General features: G+C 39.2%; 1 protein-coding gene and 1 long non-coding RNA gene across 3 annotated transcripts; one reads left to right on the top strand and one right to left on the bottom strand.

The window, feature by feature from the left end:
- Window positions 1–149: 149 nt before the first annotated feature.
- On the top strand, window positions 150–12,367 carry LOC111338228 (mitochondrial dicarboxylate carrier). Of its 2 annotated transcripts, none has more exons than XM_022944665.2 (13): window positions 150–1,245; window positions 3,113–3,232; window positions 3,652–3,718; window positions 4,542–4,586; window positions 5,188–5,236; window positions 5,533–5,577; window positions 5,928–5,971; window positions 6,543–6,613; window positions 9,279–9,322; window positions 9,879–9,927; window positions 10,045–10,125; window positions 11,111–11,167; window positions 11,617–12,367. In XM_022944665.2, the coding sequence occupies exons 1-13, from the start codon at window positions 1,117–1,119 to the stop codon at window positions 11,713–11,715; spliced, it is 900 nt and encodes a 299-aa protein (XP_022800400.2). In that variant the 5' UTR covers window positions 150–1,116; the 3' UTR covers window positions 11,716–12,367. The 2 variants fall into 2 exon arrangements, with proteins under 2 accessions (XP_022800400.2, XP_088582127.1); XM_088726001.1 differs by having other exon boundaries at window positions 6,540–6,613.
- On the bottom strand, window positions 1,569–7,690 carry LOC148729280 (uncharacterized). The gene is made up of 2 exons (XR_015989062.1): window positions 7,094–7,690; window positions 1,569–3,584 (listed from the first exon to the last, which is right to left on the bottom strand). It is a non-coding gene; the product is annotated as an uncharacterized LOC148729280 (long non-coding RNA).
- Window positions 12,368–13,574: the final 1,207 nt, after the last annotated feature.

The raw sequence follows: 13,574 nt of genomic DNA, 5'->3' as shown, positions 1-13,574 counted from the left end.
CCTTGCTTGATGTGTTGTCTATTGTAAATGTAATAATTATGTTTTATTACACGACTCGGGCAGTCAGAGGGCCAATAACTAACATCAACCAATCAAAATGCTCTATTGCCGGTCAATATTCTCTTAGTATTGGACCGGGCACAGTCCCGAATGGTCCCGAATGACACCGCTCTTGTGTCCCTTTGAACTTCAGTCGTACAATAAATCTCTTATTAACCAAGCTTGCTCGGGACCGTACTGGAAGAATATCGGCCATCGGTCGTTTTTGTACGGACCTCGCTGCGCTCGGTCCGTACTGTGAAGACCACGGGCCGATATTCTCCCAGTACGGCCCTCGCGCTTGGTTAATAAGGTATATTTATTAGGAAGACCATTAAATGGTGGTTCGTAATCAGCCACACTCTTCGGTTGGAGCATTCGTTCGTTGATACATTTTCGATGCTTGTACCAGCTCAAACCATTGTCGAAGGTGTACCCTGCGGGTTTGTTAGTTTTCTTACTGTAGTACTCCATCACTGGACTATCTGGTCGGAATGGAATTCGGCCCTCAGATCTCTAAACGGTGGAAACATCGACTGGGTTTGAAATCTTCACTAAGTCATCAATGCAAAGTCCTACAAATTTTGTCCTGAATATTGGACCGAACTGTTCCGCATTCCTAAGCTGAGATTTAACACGATTTCCCAGCATCTGCCTCATTCATTTTCTGTTGGAAAGAAAGGATCTTAAGACCATTCACAACAAACTTCTTCGCCAGAGCAATGCCTCGTAAATTCGAATGAGGACCGCGAAGATCGTGAATGGAACGTCCCTCTGTTGTTTGTACATTTTCGCTTGTTACTCCCGCAAATAACCTCCCACTGAGTTTCGAAAACACTTTACTGCGAAAACGAAGAGAATTTTCCAAAGAAGCGCGACATCCACACTGAACTGAGTGCATAATCGTCGAAAATTGTTTTACCCCACCCCGTCACTCAAAACCTGTGACGAGGCCGACGTGTTAGATTGCGTGAGTCAAGTGTCTTCTTAAATGCGTCATGAATATGGCACCAAGTGTCGACAATTTCCAATTACATCATGTTCATTTAATTTGTAATTCGCGGAACTACGACAAAGATGTCGCTCAAGGGAGGAACTAATCCAAGAACAGCTGTTAAAGTAACGGCTAAAAAACACAGATGGTATCTTGGAGGTATTGCCTCAGCCATGGCTGCTTCTTGCACCCATCCGTTGGATCTTTTAAAGGTATAAAAAGAATTTTGCACTATACTTGAATGAAATGTAGTAAAAAGTTGCGTCACAATTTTCCGGAATAATTTCTCCCACTATCTGTCAGAGTATCATCTTTAAAATTGAGAAGAATGTTTGCATTAAAATCGTACCTATAAATTTGTGGGTTTTTATTTGTCAAATTTATAAATAATTATCTAAAGCAGACCAGCGCAGATTGCATCAGCTGGCCGGCTACTCTATAGATTAGAAGAGTCATCTACGAATATTTTTGCTGCTGTCAGAAAAAAATTCTCTTAAGCTACTGGCTATGGCAAGGAATGATAACAGATGTCAGATGAAATTTGAAGCACCTTTATTTCAGATGGTGAACACATTCAATGGGAGTGTTACCCCTTCACAGTTTCACACTAAGGGTGTCCACGGAAGTTGCCTGACTTTACACCCTTACAAGAGTGCACCTTACTTTCCCTCCCCCCTTAGTCTGCAAGAGAGCTGCATCATAAAACAGTGTTGACTTTTGAGATATGAATCACAAGAGTGACAATAATTAGTCGCAGGAAAAATTGCAAACACAGTTTAAAAACCTTTGTCAAAGTAGTGGTGTCCAGTCTGGACATGCTAGTCGAGAAAAATTGGTTTGGCACACAAAGATATGACAAAAGAAAACTCTCACCTGCATGAATTGTGGGAAAGGGGCTTGGTCAACCAAGGGTCTATCATAAACCTACAGGTATACACTTGGGGATTATTTGAAAACTTAGTAAGCTGGAGTTGTCACAGGGTACTTGTGATTACTTGTATCAGTCTTCAAGATGTATCATGGCATTATTCTAGGACTCCTTTAGAACTGTCAGAATTTTTTTAATTGCATGGTGTATCTAGTACTGGGAAAGATTTATGCCTTGTATATTTTCCCATCTGTGCATTTTCACTAACCTGAATTTGCAAGATTTGCAATTTATTTACTTTTAAAAAGATAATCACATGCTCCCCAAGGTCACAGGCACCCCAGGCCCTTACTTACACCCTTGATTAAGGTACTTGAGTCAATATAATTGTAAAATAATGTCTTTGAGAATGATGATGGAGAGCAATAATATACGGTCATACAGTTCCATGCAAGATTTAGAGAACTTAACCAATTTTTATGTGATCCAGCCAGTTACAGGCAGTGGAACCTGGCTTACTCAAACTTGTTTAAATCAAACCCCCGGCTAGTAACTTGAACAAGATCGGATTTCCCTTGGCCCAATTTTTCAGTCACTTACTATCAGCTAACTAAAACCCCTGTCAACTTGCAATTAACAAATGGTAAACACCACAGCGTACACTATTGAGTTATGGATGCACCCGGGAGGGTGCTAAGCACGAAAGAAGTGTAAGAGTCACTCGAGGCGATAGCCGAGAGTGACTCTAGCTTCTTGAGTGCTTAGCAAACCTTCCAAGTGCATCCATAACTCAATAGTGTACGCTGTGGTGTTTACCATTTGTTTTATAACATAGCATTGATACATTGTAGCTAAAGAGTTCCCTTTTATTTAACAAATCTTACGTGACCAGAAAAAACAAGCGCGCGCGGAAAAATAGTCTTTGCATTTGCTCACGTCAGCAGCGTACACCCATGGGCAAATGGGGGACGCTAAATTGACCAATCAGAGCGCGCGCTTTACTTTGGTTATGTTATAATGTTTATTGTTTTCCTTGGGAGTTTGAGTCAGTGGGCTTCTAGAACAAGTAACAAATAACCTAATATTTAAAGCTCATGTTTTTTTTAGAGTGTACTTTATCCTACAAACTATCAAATTTGAAAAAAAGCTCTGCCATATGTGAATCAATCGTGAGGAGGTTGTTGTTTGTTTACTATATGTTTCAAATGCAGGTTCATCTTCAGACACAGCAGAAGGTTGAACAGAGATTGGTGTCCATGGCAGTTCATGTTGTACGAACTCAAGGTGTATTGGCACTTTACAATGGACTATCAGCTTCTCTTACAAGACAGGTACTTCCCAATAGCAAGCTTACTCTGTTATCTTCCAAGCACATAGATGCACCTATAACACTGATGCCTAGGGTGAATCACTGTTAGTATGCCATTGGCTGCTTGTCATCTTGGATACCTGAATGCCTAGTCCCTGTCCTTCATTTCCCTTTCCACTTTACTCCATGGTTTGTTTTAGGGTGCGTCTCTCTCTCTTCAGCTTTAAAGGTCCATCTGAAGAGATTCTGATCCATCTCCATGTCTCTTACTCCATTCCAGGTGTGCAATCTCATTTAGAATGAGCTCATTCATAATGCAATAATATGTTGCTCCCTCTTAGGTCACCAAAATTGATAAATTTGGAGGTCTTGACCTAATAGAAGAAATGCAAAATATACCTTGATCATGACCATCAAATGCTTATGTTCTTTCAACCTCAGCTGACATACTCCACGACACGTTATGGATTATATGAGGTAGTCTCAGCTAGACTAAGAGAAGGAGATGGTAAGTGAGATTAAGATCATAAAATAGTGGTGCCTTTTTTCGGTCTGTGCATGCAAGATGACAGGAGGGAAGGGAAGTGGGAAGCGATAAGTTGGTACTTTGAATAATGACTTATTATTACATGACTCCGGCAGTCAGAGGGCCAATAACTAAAATCAACCAATCAAAATGCTCTATTGCCGGTCAATATTCTCTCAGTATTGGACTGGGCACTGTCCCGAATGGTCCCGAATGATACCGCAATTGTGTCCCTTTGAACTTCAGTCATATAATAAATCTCTTTTTAACCAAGCTTGCTCAAGACCGTACTGGAAGAATATCGGCCCTCGGTCTTTTTTGTATGGACCTCGCTGTGCTCAGTTTGTACTGTCAAGACCTCAGGCCGATATTCTCCCAGTACGGTCCCGAGCAAGCTTGGTTAATAAGATATATATACTCTCATTGCCAGAAATGATAAATGCATACAGTAATGTCTCCTTACAACTCCATTGCTCCAGAGAGTTAAGCAGTGCTGAGAATCAACTTGGAAACATTTGTTCGTCAGTGAGAGCAAGTTATCTTTATTTAAGGCACAGTTCAAAAATACAGTTATGGCCAATATACACAATTTTAAAGTAGCTAATGATTTTATGTATAAATTCAGTCACTAACACAAAGTATGTTCAAATTTATTCATTTTGAAATAATGTATAATTGATTGCAATATCAATTACACATTATTCAACAATTACATTAGGCATATTCATACATTTATTTGTTTACTTGTTTATTTCTTTTTATATCTGAGGCAATTTCATGAGACTTTCATTTCCACCTATTTTAGCTCCCCTACCATTTTACCAGAAAATTGCAGTGGGAGCATTGTCAGGTAAAGCAGTGGCCAAAATAAGTTCACAGAAAATTATTCTCAATAATGCACAGGAATAACCAGAGAATAACATAACAACTTTTACAGATAGCTTATTTTGTTAAAGATCAATTGAGTAATGCTTATGTTGTGGTTATTGTCAGGGCTCGACACTAACAGTAGCCAACTAGCCACAGACCTAGTAGAAATTCAATTTCCACCGGCCAGTTTGGCTAGTTAACAAACTGAAATTGTTGTAACATCTAAGTTGTCACTAGCCACTTGGCTATAGTAAGTTGAAAAGTTAGTGTCGTGCCCTGATTATATTGTGTTGGGAAGTAACAGCGATTATTACCCTGTACATAACATCAGTATGCATATTCTCCATACTGTTCTCTTTACATTTCCTAAAGTGCTAACAAGGAGAATTTGTTTAACAATCAAGAGATTCTTAGTTGGTGATCATTGCCTTTCTGATTCTTGGGACCTTGATAGTTGATTCAGGGGTGATATTGTTAAGAGACAGACCCATCACTCTTAGGTTTCAAAGGGTTAACTTGTTTTGAATAGATTTCTGAATTTATTTATTCTAACCGATAGATCATGTTGTCTTTTTTGTCAGGTTTTATTGGAGGAATTATTGGAAATCCTGCAGATATGGTCAATGTGAGGTATTTAAGTTTTGCTTGGTTGCTGAAGGTGCTGCAATTGAACTTAAAAATAGGTACCCAAAAGGTACATGTGTGGGATACATTCATGTACATAAATAGACACAAGCTGATGACAATAGCGTGAGGTACCACAGGTATCCCACCTAAAAATGAATTAATTATAATAGTCAATTAATTAAGGCATAATTGATTCCAAATAGATCATTTTAATTGTCTTGATGAGTTCATTAATTAGTTGATTAATATCTTGTGACATGTGACATTACTATGTATTGTTTTCTTTTTTGCCTTCTTAGAATGCAAAATGATGTTAAAATAATGGATGTTACAAAGAGGAGGAAGTAAGTGTTGCAGGATATCTGAATATTAATAAGGATTGCACATACAAAAAACACTTGAGGTTAAGAATGAGGAGTTCAAAGTAAGTGGGAGAACAAGGAAGTAGCAAAAGACTCAAATGCATTTTGAAAAAATCTTTCAGAAGGCTATGAAAATTGAAGATGCCATGTCTTCCACACATTATATGGAAGGCCTGCATGTCTGGGCCATGTTGTTATTTAATAGAAATTCAATCCTGCAGAGTGAAGAATTTGCTCCTTTTGTAATAGCTAGTAATAGCTGTGACTTGCATGCTCTGTTCTTTGCACTTTTTTTGCACCTCTAATGCAACATGTGATTATCTTCTTTTCAGTTACAGGCATGTATTTGATGGTCTTTACCGAACAGCAACAGAAGGTATATTTATGGCAGTTTATGCATGCTAAGAGATGATTGATATAATCAAACTTCAAATCAATTTTTGAAATTTGACTGTAAATCACATGTCTGATGGCTTGTCATATTAAATTTGTCATGCATAGTATTTCTGATTCATTTCTAATTGGAAAGCACACAAAAACATGCCGGGTGTAGCCAACTAAAGGAAGAGGGGCAGCTCAAAGAAGCTTATAAGCCCTTATTCTTTGTCACAAAAAGGGACACATATTGCAAACTGAGGAGGTTGAGATTATTTGTAAAACCAGGCATCCCTTGAACAATATGCCTCCTTAAAAAAGAACCTTGCTTTTACCCCCCCCCCCCCATCAAGTTACTTAACTGATAAAGAAGCCTACTATCAGCTTCCCCCATCAAATTTTGCATCAAGACCCTAAGAAGCTGTGTAATGTCCAGAAATTGTAGTTTTAGGGGTCCTAATATACTTTGATTAGCAGTTTTACACTGGTCTTCGTTTTACTCTTGGTGAAAACTCATTGATTACTGAATGTTCACTTTAGTTTTCTTGAATTTTTACTTTAAAATTTAACAGAGGGTATTTCTACCTGGATGAAGGGTGTGCAAATGACCTCATCTAGGGCTGTGTTGATTACAGTGGCCCAGGTAATTGCGTCGTCATTTTTATCTTGTGTCTTTTATATTCTATAGACTACGAGTAGACCCTCCTATTTAGCAAAGTCCGTCGCACAAGACCGAAAGAAAGTAAAAAAACAGGGAAAAAAGCTCCCAGAGGTCCGCGCGGTGTGCAGTATTTTTTTTCGCCGATTTTTTCGGGCTAGCGTGACGGACCTCTTAGAAAATGAGGGACTGCTCGAGGTGTATCTATATCCTTTTTCATCCTTTATATCTCTTAGAACTGTTTAGGGTATTGATTTTTAAATTTTGTTTGGTAAATTTTTTCCTCTTTCTAGTGTCTGCATCGTGCTTCTCAACTTGTATCGTTGAATTGCAAAGAAAGTCGCTTTAGTCCAACCTGAGCTCCTTCAGCAACATTACTTAATAAAAACAAACCCCAAACCAACAGAAAACGATATGGGAGCAAAAGTCACGAACACAAAAATAGTTACTGCCTTGAACGCTTACCCTGGTCCAAGAGGTTCTCTTCTCTCTACCGGAGTACGAGAATTCGGCGCAAAGCGCCGACCAACGAGCTGTAAAGCAGCGAGCGGAGAGAACCTCTGGTCAACACCGTTGAGAATCTCACTTTCATGCCACCAAGCTTCGGGTGACAGCCATCAATCACGCCCCTTTCTGATAACCAATCAGAGTAAAGTATTAAAATACCTCTGGGGGTAGGTGTAGTGTTTTTACTTGTATCTGGAGTGGGCGTGGGGAATATATTTTGTTTCGTGGCCGTATTTACAATATCTGTCAAAATATTTGCTACACGTGCCAAATGACAAGCTCGCATGTAGTACGAACTCCAACAAAAACCCCGATTAAAATCTACTTCCCTCGGGCAAACGATTATTGCCGATTTTGCAACGAAAACGTCAAGATAAATGGCTATTCTCAATTGAATATTTTCACCGAGAAGAATCGAGATTTTCTGCGCCGCTTTAGGCTTGCTGTGAACGCCAAAGTTGAAATCAATTCCAAGGTCTCACAAGTGCTCTGTAACAAGTGCTACAGGCCTGTCCTAAAGCATGAAAAGGCAGTTAGTCAATCCGAAGAATTACAAGAGTTTAGAAACAAATACAAAGTAGTAAACATAGATGTCGGAGAATTGACGCGACGCAAGAGATGTGCGAAAGATTCTCCTTGTAAATCACCGAGAACCGCAAGAACACCGAGTTCACCAGCGACGAAAACATTTGAACGAGTTCGCAACCCCAAAAGTAAAAGAAAGATTATTTCCATGGCTAATGATAGTGCTGAAAGGGACGAAGAAGCTGTATTCGTAGGGCAACCGCGGAATGCATCACCTACGGAGGTGAGAAGTTTGCAGTTATTGTATGTTGCTAGAAGTATGTGAGAATATTATTGATTTTCTTTGCTTCTCTTCTTAGGTACGCATTTACTATCCGTCTGGTCTAGTTAAGAAAATAGTTAGCGCAAAAAATGGTTCCAGCATTGTAAGACAAATTTGTTTACAAGAATACAATGGAGTGATAAATTCTGTCTGGAAGCATCCCGAACTCAAGACTAAGATAATCGACAAGATCTATGTGGAGATCAACAAAGAATCAAGTGCACTGTGCAGCACCAAAGATCCATCGATACTGAGAAAAACGAAAGCAAGCGATTCGATCGAATTTTCAATTTCTGCGCTAATTATTGCATTCCGAGGACAACATACATTCCTTCTAGCAACATACAATAATTGCAAACTTCTCACCTCCGTAGGTGATGCATTCCGAGGTTGCCCTACGAATACAGCTTCTTCGTCCCTTTCAGCACTATCATTAGCCATGGAAATAATCTTTCTTTTACTTTTGGGGTTGCGAACTCGTTCAAATGTTTTCGTCGCTGGTGAACTCGGTGTTCTTGCGGTTCTCGGTGATTTACAAGGAGAATCTTTCGCACATCTCTTGCGTCGCGTCAATTCTCCGACATCTATGTTTACTACTTTGTATTTGTTTCTAAACTCTTGTAATTCTTCGGATTGACTAACTGCCTTTTCATGCTTTAGGACAGGCCTGTAGCACTTGTTACAGAGCACTTGTGAGACCTTGGAATTGATTTCAACTTTGGCGTTCACAGCAAGCCTAAAGCGGCGCAGAAAATCTCGATTCTTCTCGGTGAAAATATTCAATTGAGAATAGCCATTTATCTTGACGTTTTCGTTGCAAAATCGGCAATAATCGTTTGCCCGAGGGAAGTAGATTTTAATCGGGGTTTTTGTTGGAGTTCGTACTACATGCGAGCTTGTCATTTGGCACGTGTAGCAAATATTTTGACAGATATTGTAAATACGGCCACGAAACAAAATATATTCCCCACGCCCACTCCAGATACAAGTAAAAACACTACACCTACCCCCAGAGGTATTTTAATACTTTACTCTGATTGGTTATCAGAAAGGGGCGTGATTGATGGCTGTCACCCGAAGCTTGGTGGCATGAAAGTGAGATTCTCAACGGTGTTGACCAGAGGTTCTCTCCGCTCGCTGCTTTACAGCTCGTTGGTCGGCGCTTTGCGCCGAATTCTCGTACTCCGGTAGAGAGAAAAGAACCTCTGGGACCAGGGTATGAACGCTTGAAATGAAGAGTCAACTAGCACAGGGCAATAGTATAACGTACGCTTCATTTGTTTTATTCCTGTATAGGTAGCTTGCTATGATCAAGTTAAACAGCTATTACTTGGCTCTGGGTAGGTTAATCCCTCTGAAAGCTTGTGGGCCGGTGTTTAGATCAATAGCTTGCGAGCGAGGAGCGAGCACACGGCTGAATATGCCCCCTCCCCTCCCCCTCAGGAAAAAGGAGGAATATTCCAGCGATGTTCCCCCAACTTTGCATCGATGAGATGAATCTTAATTCAAGAGGGAGATCTCTTTATTGTTGTTACTAAGGAAGAAACAAACTTACTTGGCGGTGAATTCTAAAACTAGGCTTTATCTACCATCAGCAAAAATCTTTCGGTATTGCAATTTGAAAAAGTCGGCTTCGTGCACACCGAAGATTTCTGGCACTAAGTTGTTCCCACAAGTTTGCCGGTCTCGCGAGGCCAAAGCTCAAGTTTTCTGCAAACTTGGTTCTCTGAAAGTATTTCGTTTCTCAGGAGAGGTGATCTCCATACAATATCCGAAATATTTTCTATTGTTTACACTTTAGTTGATAACTTTTCTCCTGTCTTTATTCCGACATGATTTCTTTCGATTATTTCAAGAAACTGGTCCATCAACACTTCAGTTCTATATTTTTTACAGGTACTTCAGTGACAATATAATAACCCATTTCACAGGCAGTTTTATAGCGGTAAGATTATTTTGTCCATCATCCATGCTTTTACCTTCACTGGATTTGAGGTGAAATTCACATACGTTTTCGCACCGAAAAAAATGAGTCCTGTCGCCACCACGTTGTTTCCTTCAGGGCACAATTGCGACAGGCATTACGCAACCAGTTGATGTCATGAAGACAAGACTAATGGAAGCAAAACCAGGACAATACAAGGTGCTGATAGAATATATTTCTAGTTTTGCTGTAATGGTAATTGAACGGAGTGGAGTGTAATTTGGCCTGAAATCACACACGTGATTTCAAAGCTCACACGAGCGCGCAGTGCGAGTCTGATTTGAAATCAAAAGTGTGATTTCAGACCAAAGTTGAACGACGCGAAGTTCAATTACGACTTTATTATATCCATTTTGAAATCGCAAAATTCAGTCGCTGAGCTACAGGGCTTTTTAGTCTCTACAAATATTTCACTGGATGATCCAGTGCTGCGCTGGTTTGTAGAAATCTGCAGAATTTTTTGCAATTTTCCTGTAAATTGATTGGTTACTTTAAAACAAGCCTTGAAATCTGATTGGCTTTAGTGTTTTAGTAAACCTTTCTCATTGGCTGAGAAAAAGATGCAATTTATAGCAAAAAATGCGATTTGTGAATAAATCGCACCGATGAGAGCCAAGTAGATTGCAAGTATCACCAGTGATTTAAAAATGAATGTGAGAATTAAAAAAAAACTCCTCAAGTGACGCCTGAAAGGCCTTTATGTTCATCCACCATGTTTAAGCCCAGAAGGAAGGTTTTTAACAATTGTTCTCCGAAGGGACGTTGAATAATTATTTTAGTGTATACCACACAGAAACCAAAAAACTTAGCTAATTTCTGTAAATATACCAAAAATGGTCGGAAATTAAAATCGTGACGCGCTATTGAACTTTGTAAAACGACCATGGCATGCTGTAATGGTTTATCGGGTAGAGTTGGCAGGTAACTTTTCCGTTTATGAGTTTGTAATACGCCCCTGATCTTAGTCTTAGAAATTATTTTGCTCTCGGGGAGGGGCTACGGTGTGCATTATTTTGCTCTCGGGGAGGGGCTACGGTGTGCATTAGCAGAGGAACTGTCTTAGGGACGTTTGGCTTTTTACGAACCCTGTAACTTTTAAGATAAATGATTCAAAATTAAAACTGCGAATATTTAATTCTTGCAGAGTATTCTAGATTGCATACTGTACACCGCACGGCTCGGACCTAAAGGGTTTTACAAGGTACGACTGAATTATTTACTGATAGCTCTTTATTTAGAACCCATAAAATTTGGACAGTTTCTAATAAATGAATGAGTAATACAACTGTCCTTGTAGCAGGTTCAAACAACCTTAATAATCGCCCGTGGGCGACTTCGTCTCGGCCCACAAAAATGCTAAAAAAGAACTCGGCCAATATCCAGACATCTTGACCTTACGCTTGATAACGCATGACATACCGAAATAGTGTGCGTGATGCTTTAAAGAGTGGACTATTATACGGCTCAATTTTCCGAAAACAACTTAGTTGAAATTTGACTGCAGTCTTTCAGTCCTCTTTTTCTGTGAATGATAATAGCTGACAGCAATTCTCAAGATACTCCAGTGGTAAGGACAATCAAATTTCGTCAGTTTCTGGTGATTTTCTCGAAAAAAATGTCCTGAATTAGTTTATGTTATTTTCTTATCAGGGGTTTATTCCAGCCTGGATCCGTTTGGAGCCCTACACAATTTTAACGTGGATCTTCCTTGAACAGCTTCGTGTGTTTTTTCCCCTAGAGGGATCTTAGATTATTTATCTCTATAGTTGCAATCCCACAAGAATGGTTAAACGCAGGGATGAAATTTGGATAGTTTTCTGGCAGTAAACATCGAGCAAAGCCCCTAGGGAACCTGTCAAGGATTTAATGTCCAACGACAATGTGAAGGAGCAATGAAAAATTTCTAAACATCAATCAAAATGCTGTGTTAAAAACGGGTATATAGAATCTCTAAAAGATTTGTATAATATAGTAGTTTTCGATGAAATTAGAAATTATATGATGAAAAACTTTTTTAGTGTGAGCCAACAAATAATGTAACATGTACTTAAGAAAATGGTTGAAAAATTCGGCCTTTTATATTTTTAACGCTTTGTTTGATTTTATAAAATTTCAAAATGTGAGTGTTCATATGTTTAGGAAAATGTCAAATTTACGATTTTAATAAAATTAAAGTACAGCGTTTCTCGGTTAACTGTATTTTTTAGCGGTGTTAGAAATATATAAGAACGTGACAGTCATAAGTGCGTGACACTTGATTAACGTTACGTTTTATATCAGCGGATGATGTTAGCAATGACGTAGATTGTATTTCCTTAGAACTCTGATCGCGGGTGTATTTAATAGAAAGGGGTGACATAGGGAGTGATCTAGCTGTGAACATTAAAAATATTTAACGAGACTGAGAGTGACTTGTGTTGATATCTGCGTTTCCAACAGCGGCTTAGATGCGTAAAAACAAGCCGGAGAAAGCTTCAGAAGTTGATCAATCTTTATCTAATAAGTTAAATATCCCGGAGGCCTGACATCAATATGCATATAATTTCTCTCTACTGTTCTCTATACATTTCCTAAGGTACAGAGAAGGAGAATTTGTTTGACAATCATGAGTTTCACCACTTGGTGATCATTTCCTTTATTCTCCTGACCTTAATGTTTGATTCAGGGGTGATATTGTAAGGAGAAATTAGACGCTGGTCACTCTTAGGGTCTATCCTGCTTTGAGTCATCTGATAGACGCTGCTATGTAAGTGACATAGAGAATTTAGAAATCACGATTGATATAAAATCAAAAGCAGTAAAACTTTATATGAGGTAATACCCTAAAGGCTCAGATAAAGTCTCCCTTGGACGGCAGGTTACACTGAATCGAACAACAGCTCGCCAATCGCTGAGAGAAAAGAATGAGAATTGTCAATTTGCCCGGATTTTATCAAATCGTAAAGCTCTAGAGGTTTTGCGTGGGCATGTAAAGGATTAGCTTGCGCGAAGGGGGGTATTTTTTTTTTTAAGAACTGGTAGAGTTGGAAACAAGCGTGAAATTATCGTAACCATTATATTCTTGGTCTATCGTTCAAAAAGCACTAATATCTTGATGAGGCGCTCGACTTCGTCCCGGGGTGTTTCCGGAAAAAAAACAGAAGCGCACTCTTACTACGTGGGGCTTTGCCCTCAAACCATAAAAAAAAAAAACTTGACATCTCTCACTGATGACGTTTCAGATAGGATAAAAAATAAAAATGAAATAATGATTACGAGTGCGGTGTTCAAGGTTATATGTTTTAAGACATACCGACCGACCTCAGCCATAGGCAGGGTAAGGCTATTTCCCTCATTCACAAAGTATGAATTTTTAACAGGACTAAAAACGTCCTTTGAACTAAAAGCGAAACTGCGGGTGAACGTTAAACAAATATTGGTGGCAGTGTTTGATACTGCTGAAAGATTCTGACATGTCGGATAGATACTTATCAAAAGACATATAGGATTGTAATGTCACCAATGATAAAGAAGTTGCTGTCTGTACTACTCAGAATTCTCGCTCTACTGCGTTCACCAGAAATGATGCAAAAACACACTCATCTTCAATCGAAGATTCTATGGTCATT

The sequence above is a fragment of the Stylophora pistillata genome, chromosome 6 (assembly GCF_964205215.1).
Source record: "Stylophora pistillata chromosome 6, jaStyPist1.2, whole genome shotgun sequence".
NCBI classification, from domain to species: Eukaryota; Metazoa; Cnidaria; class Anthozoa; order Scleractinia; family Pocilloporidae; genus Stylophora; species Stylophora pistillata.
This window is presented reverse-complemented; position numbering and strand designations above follow the sequence as displayed.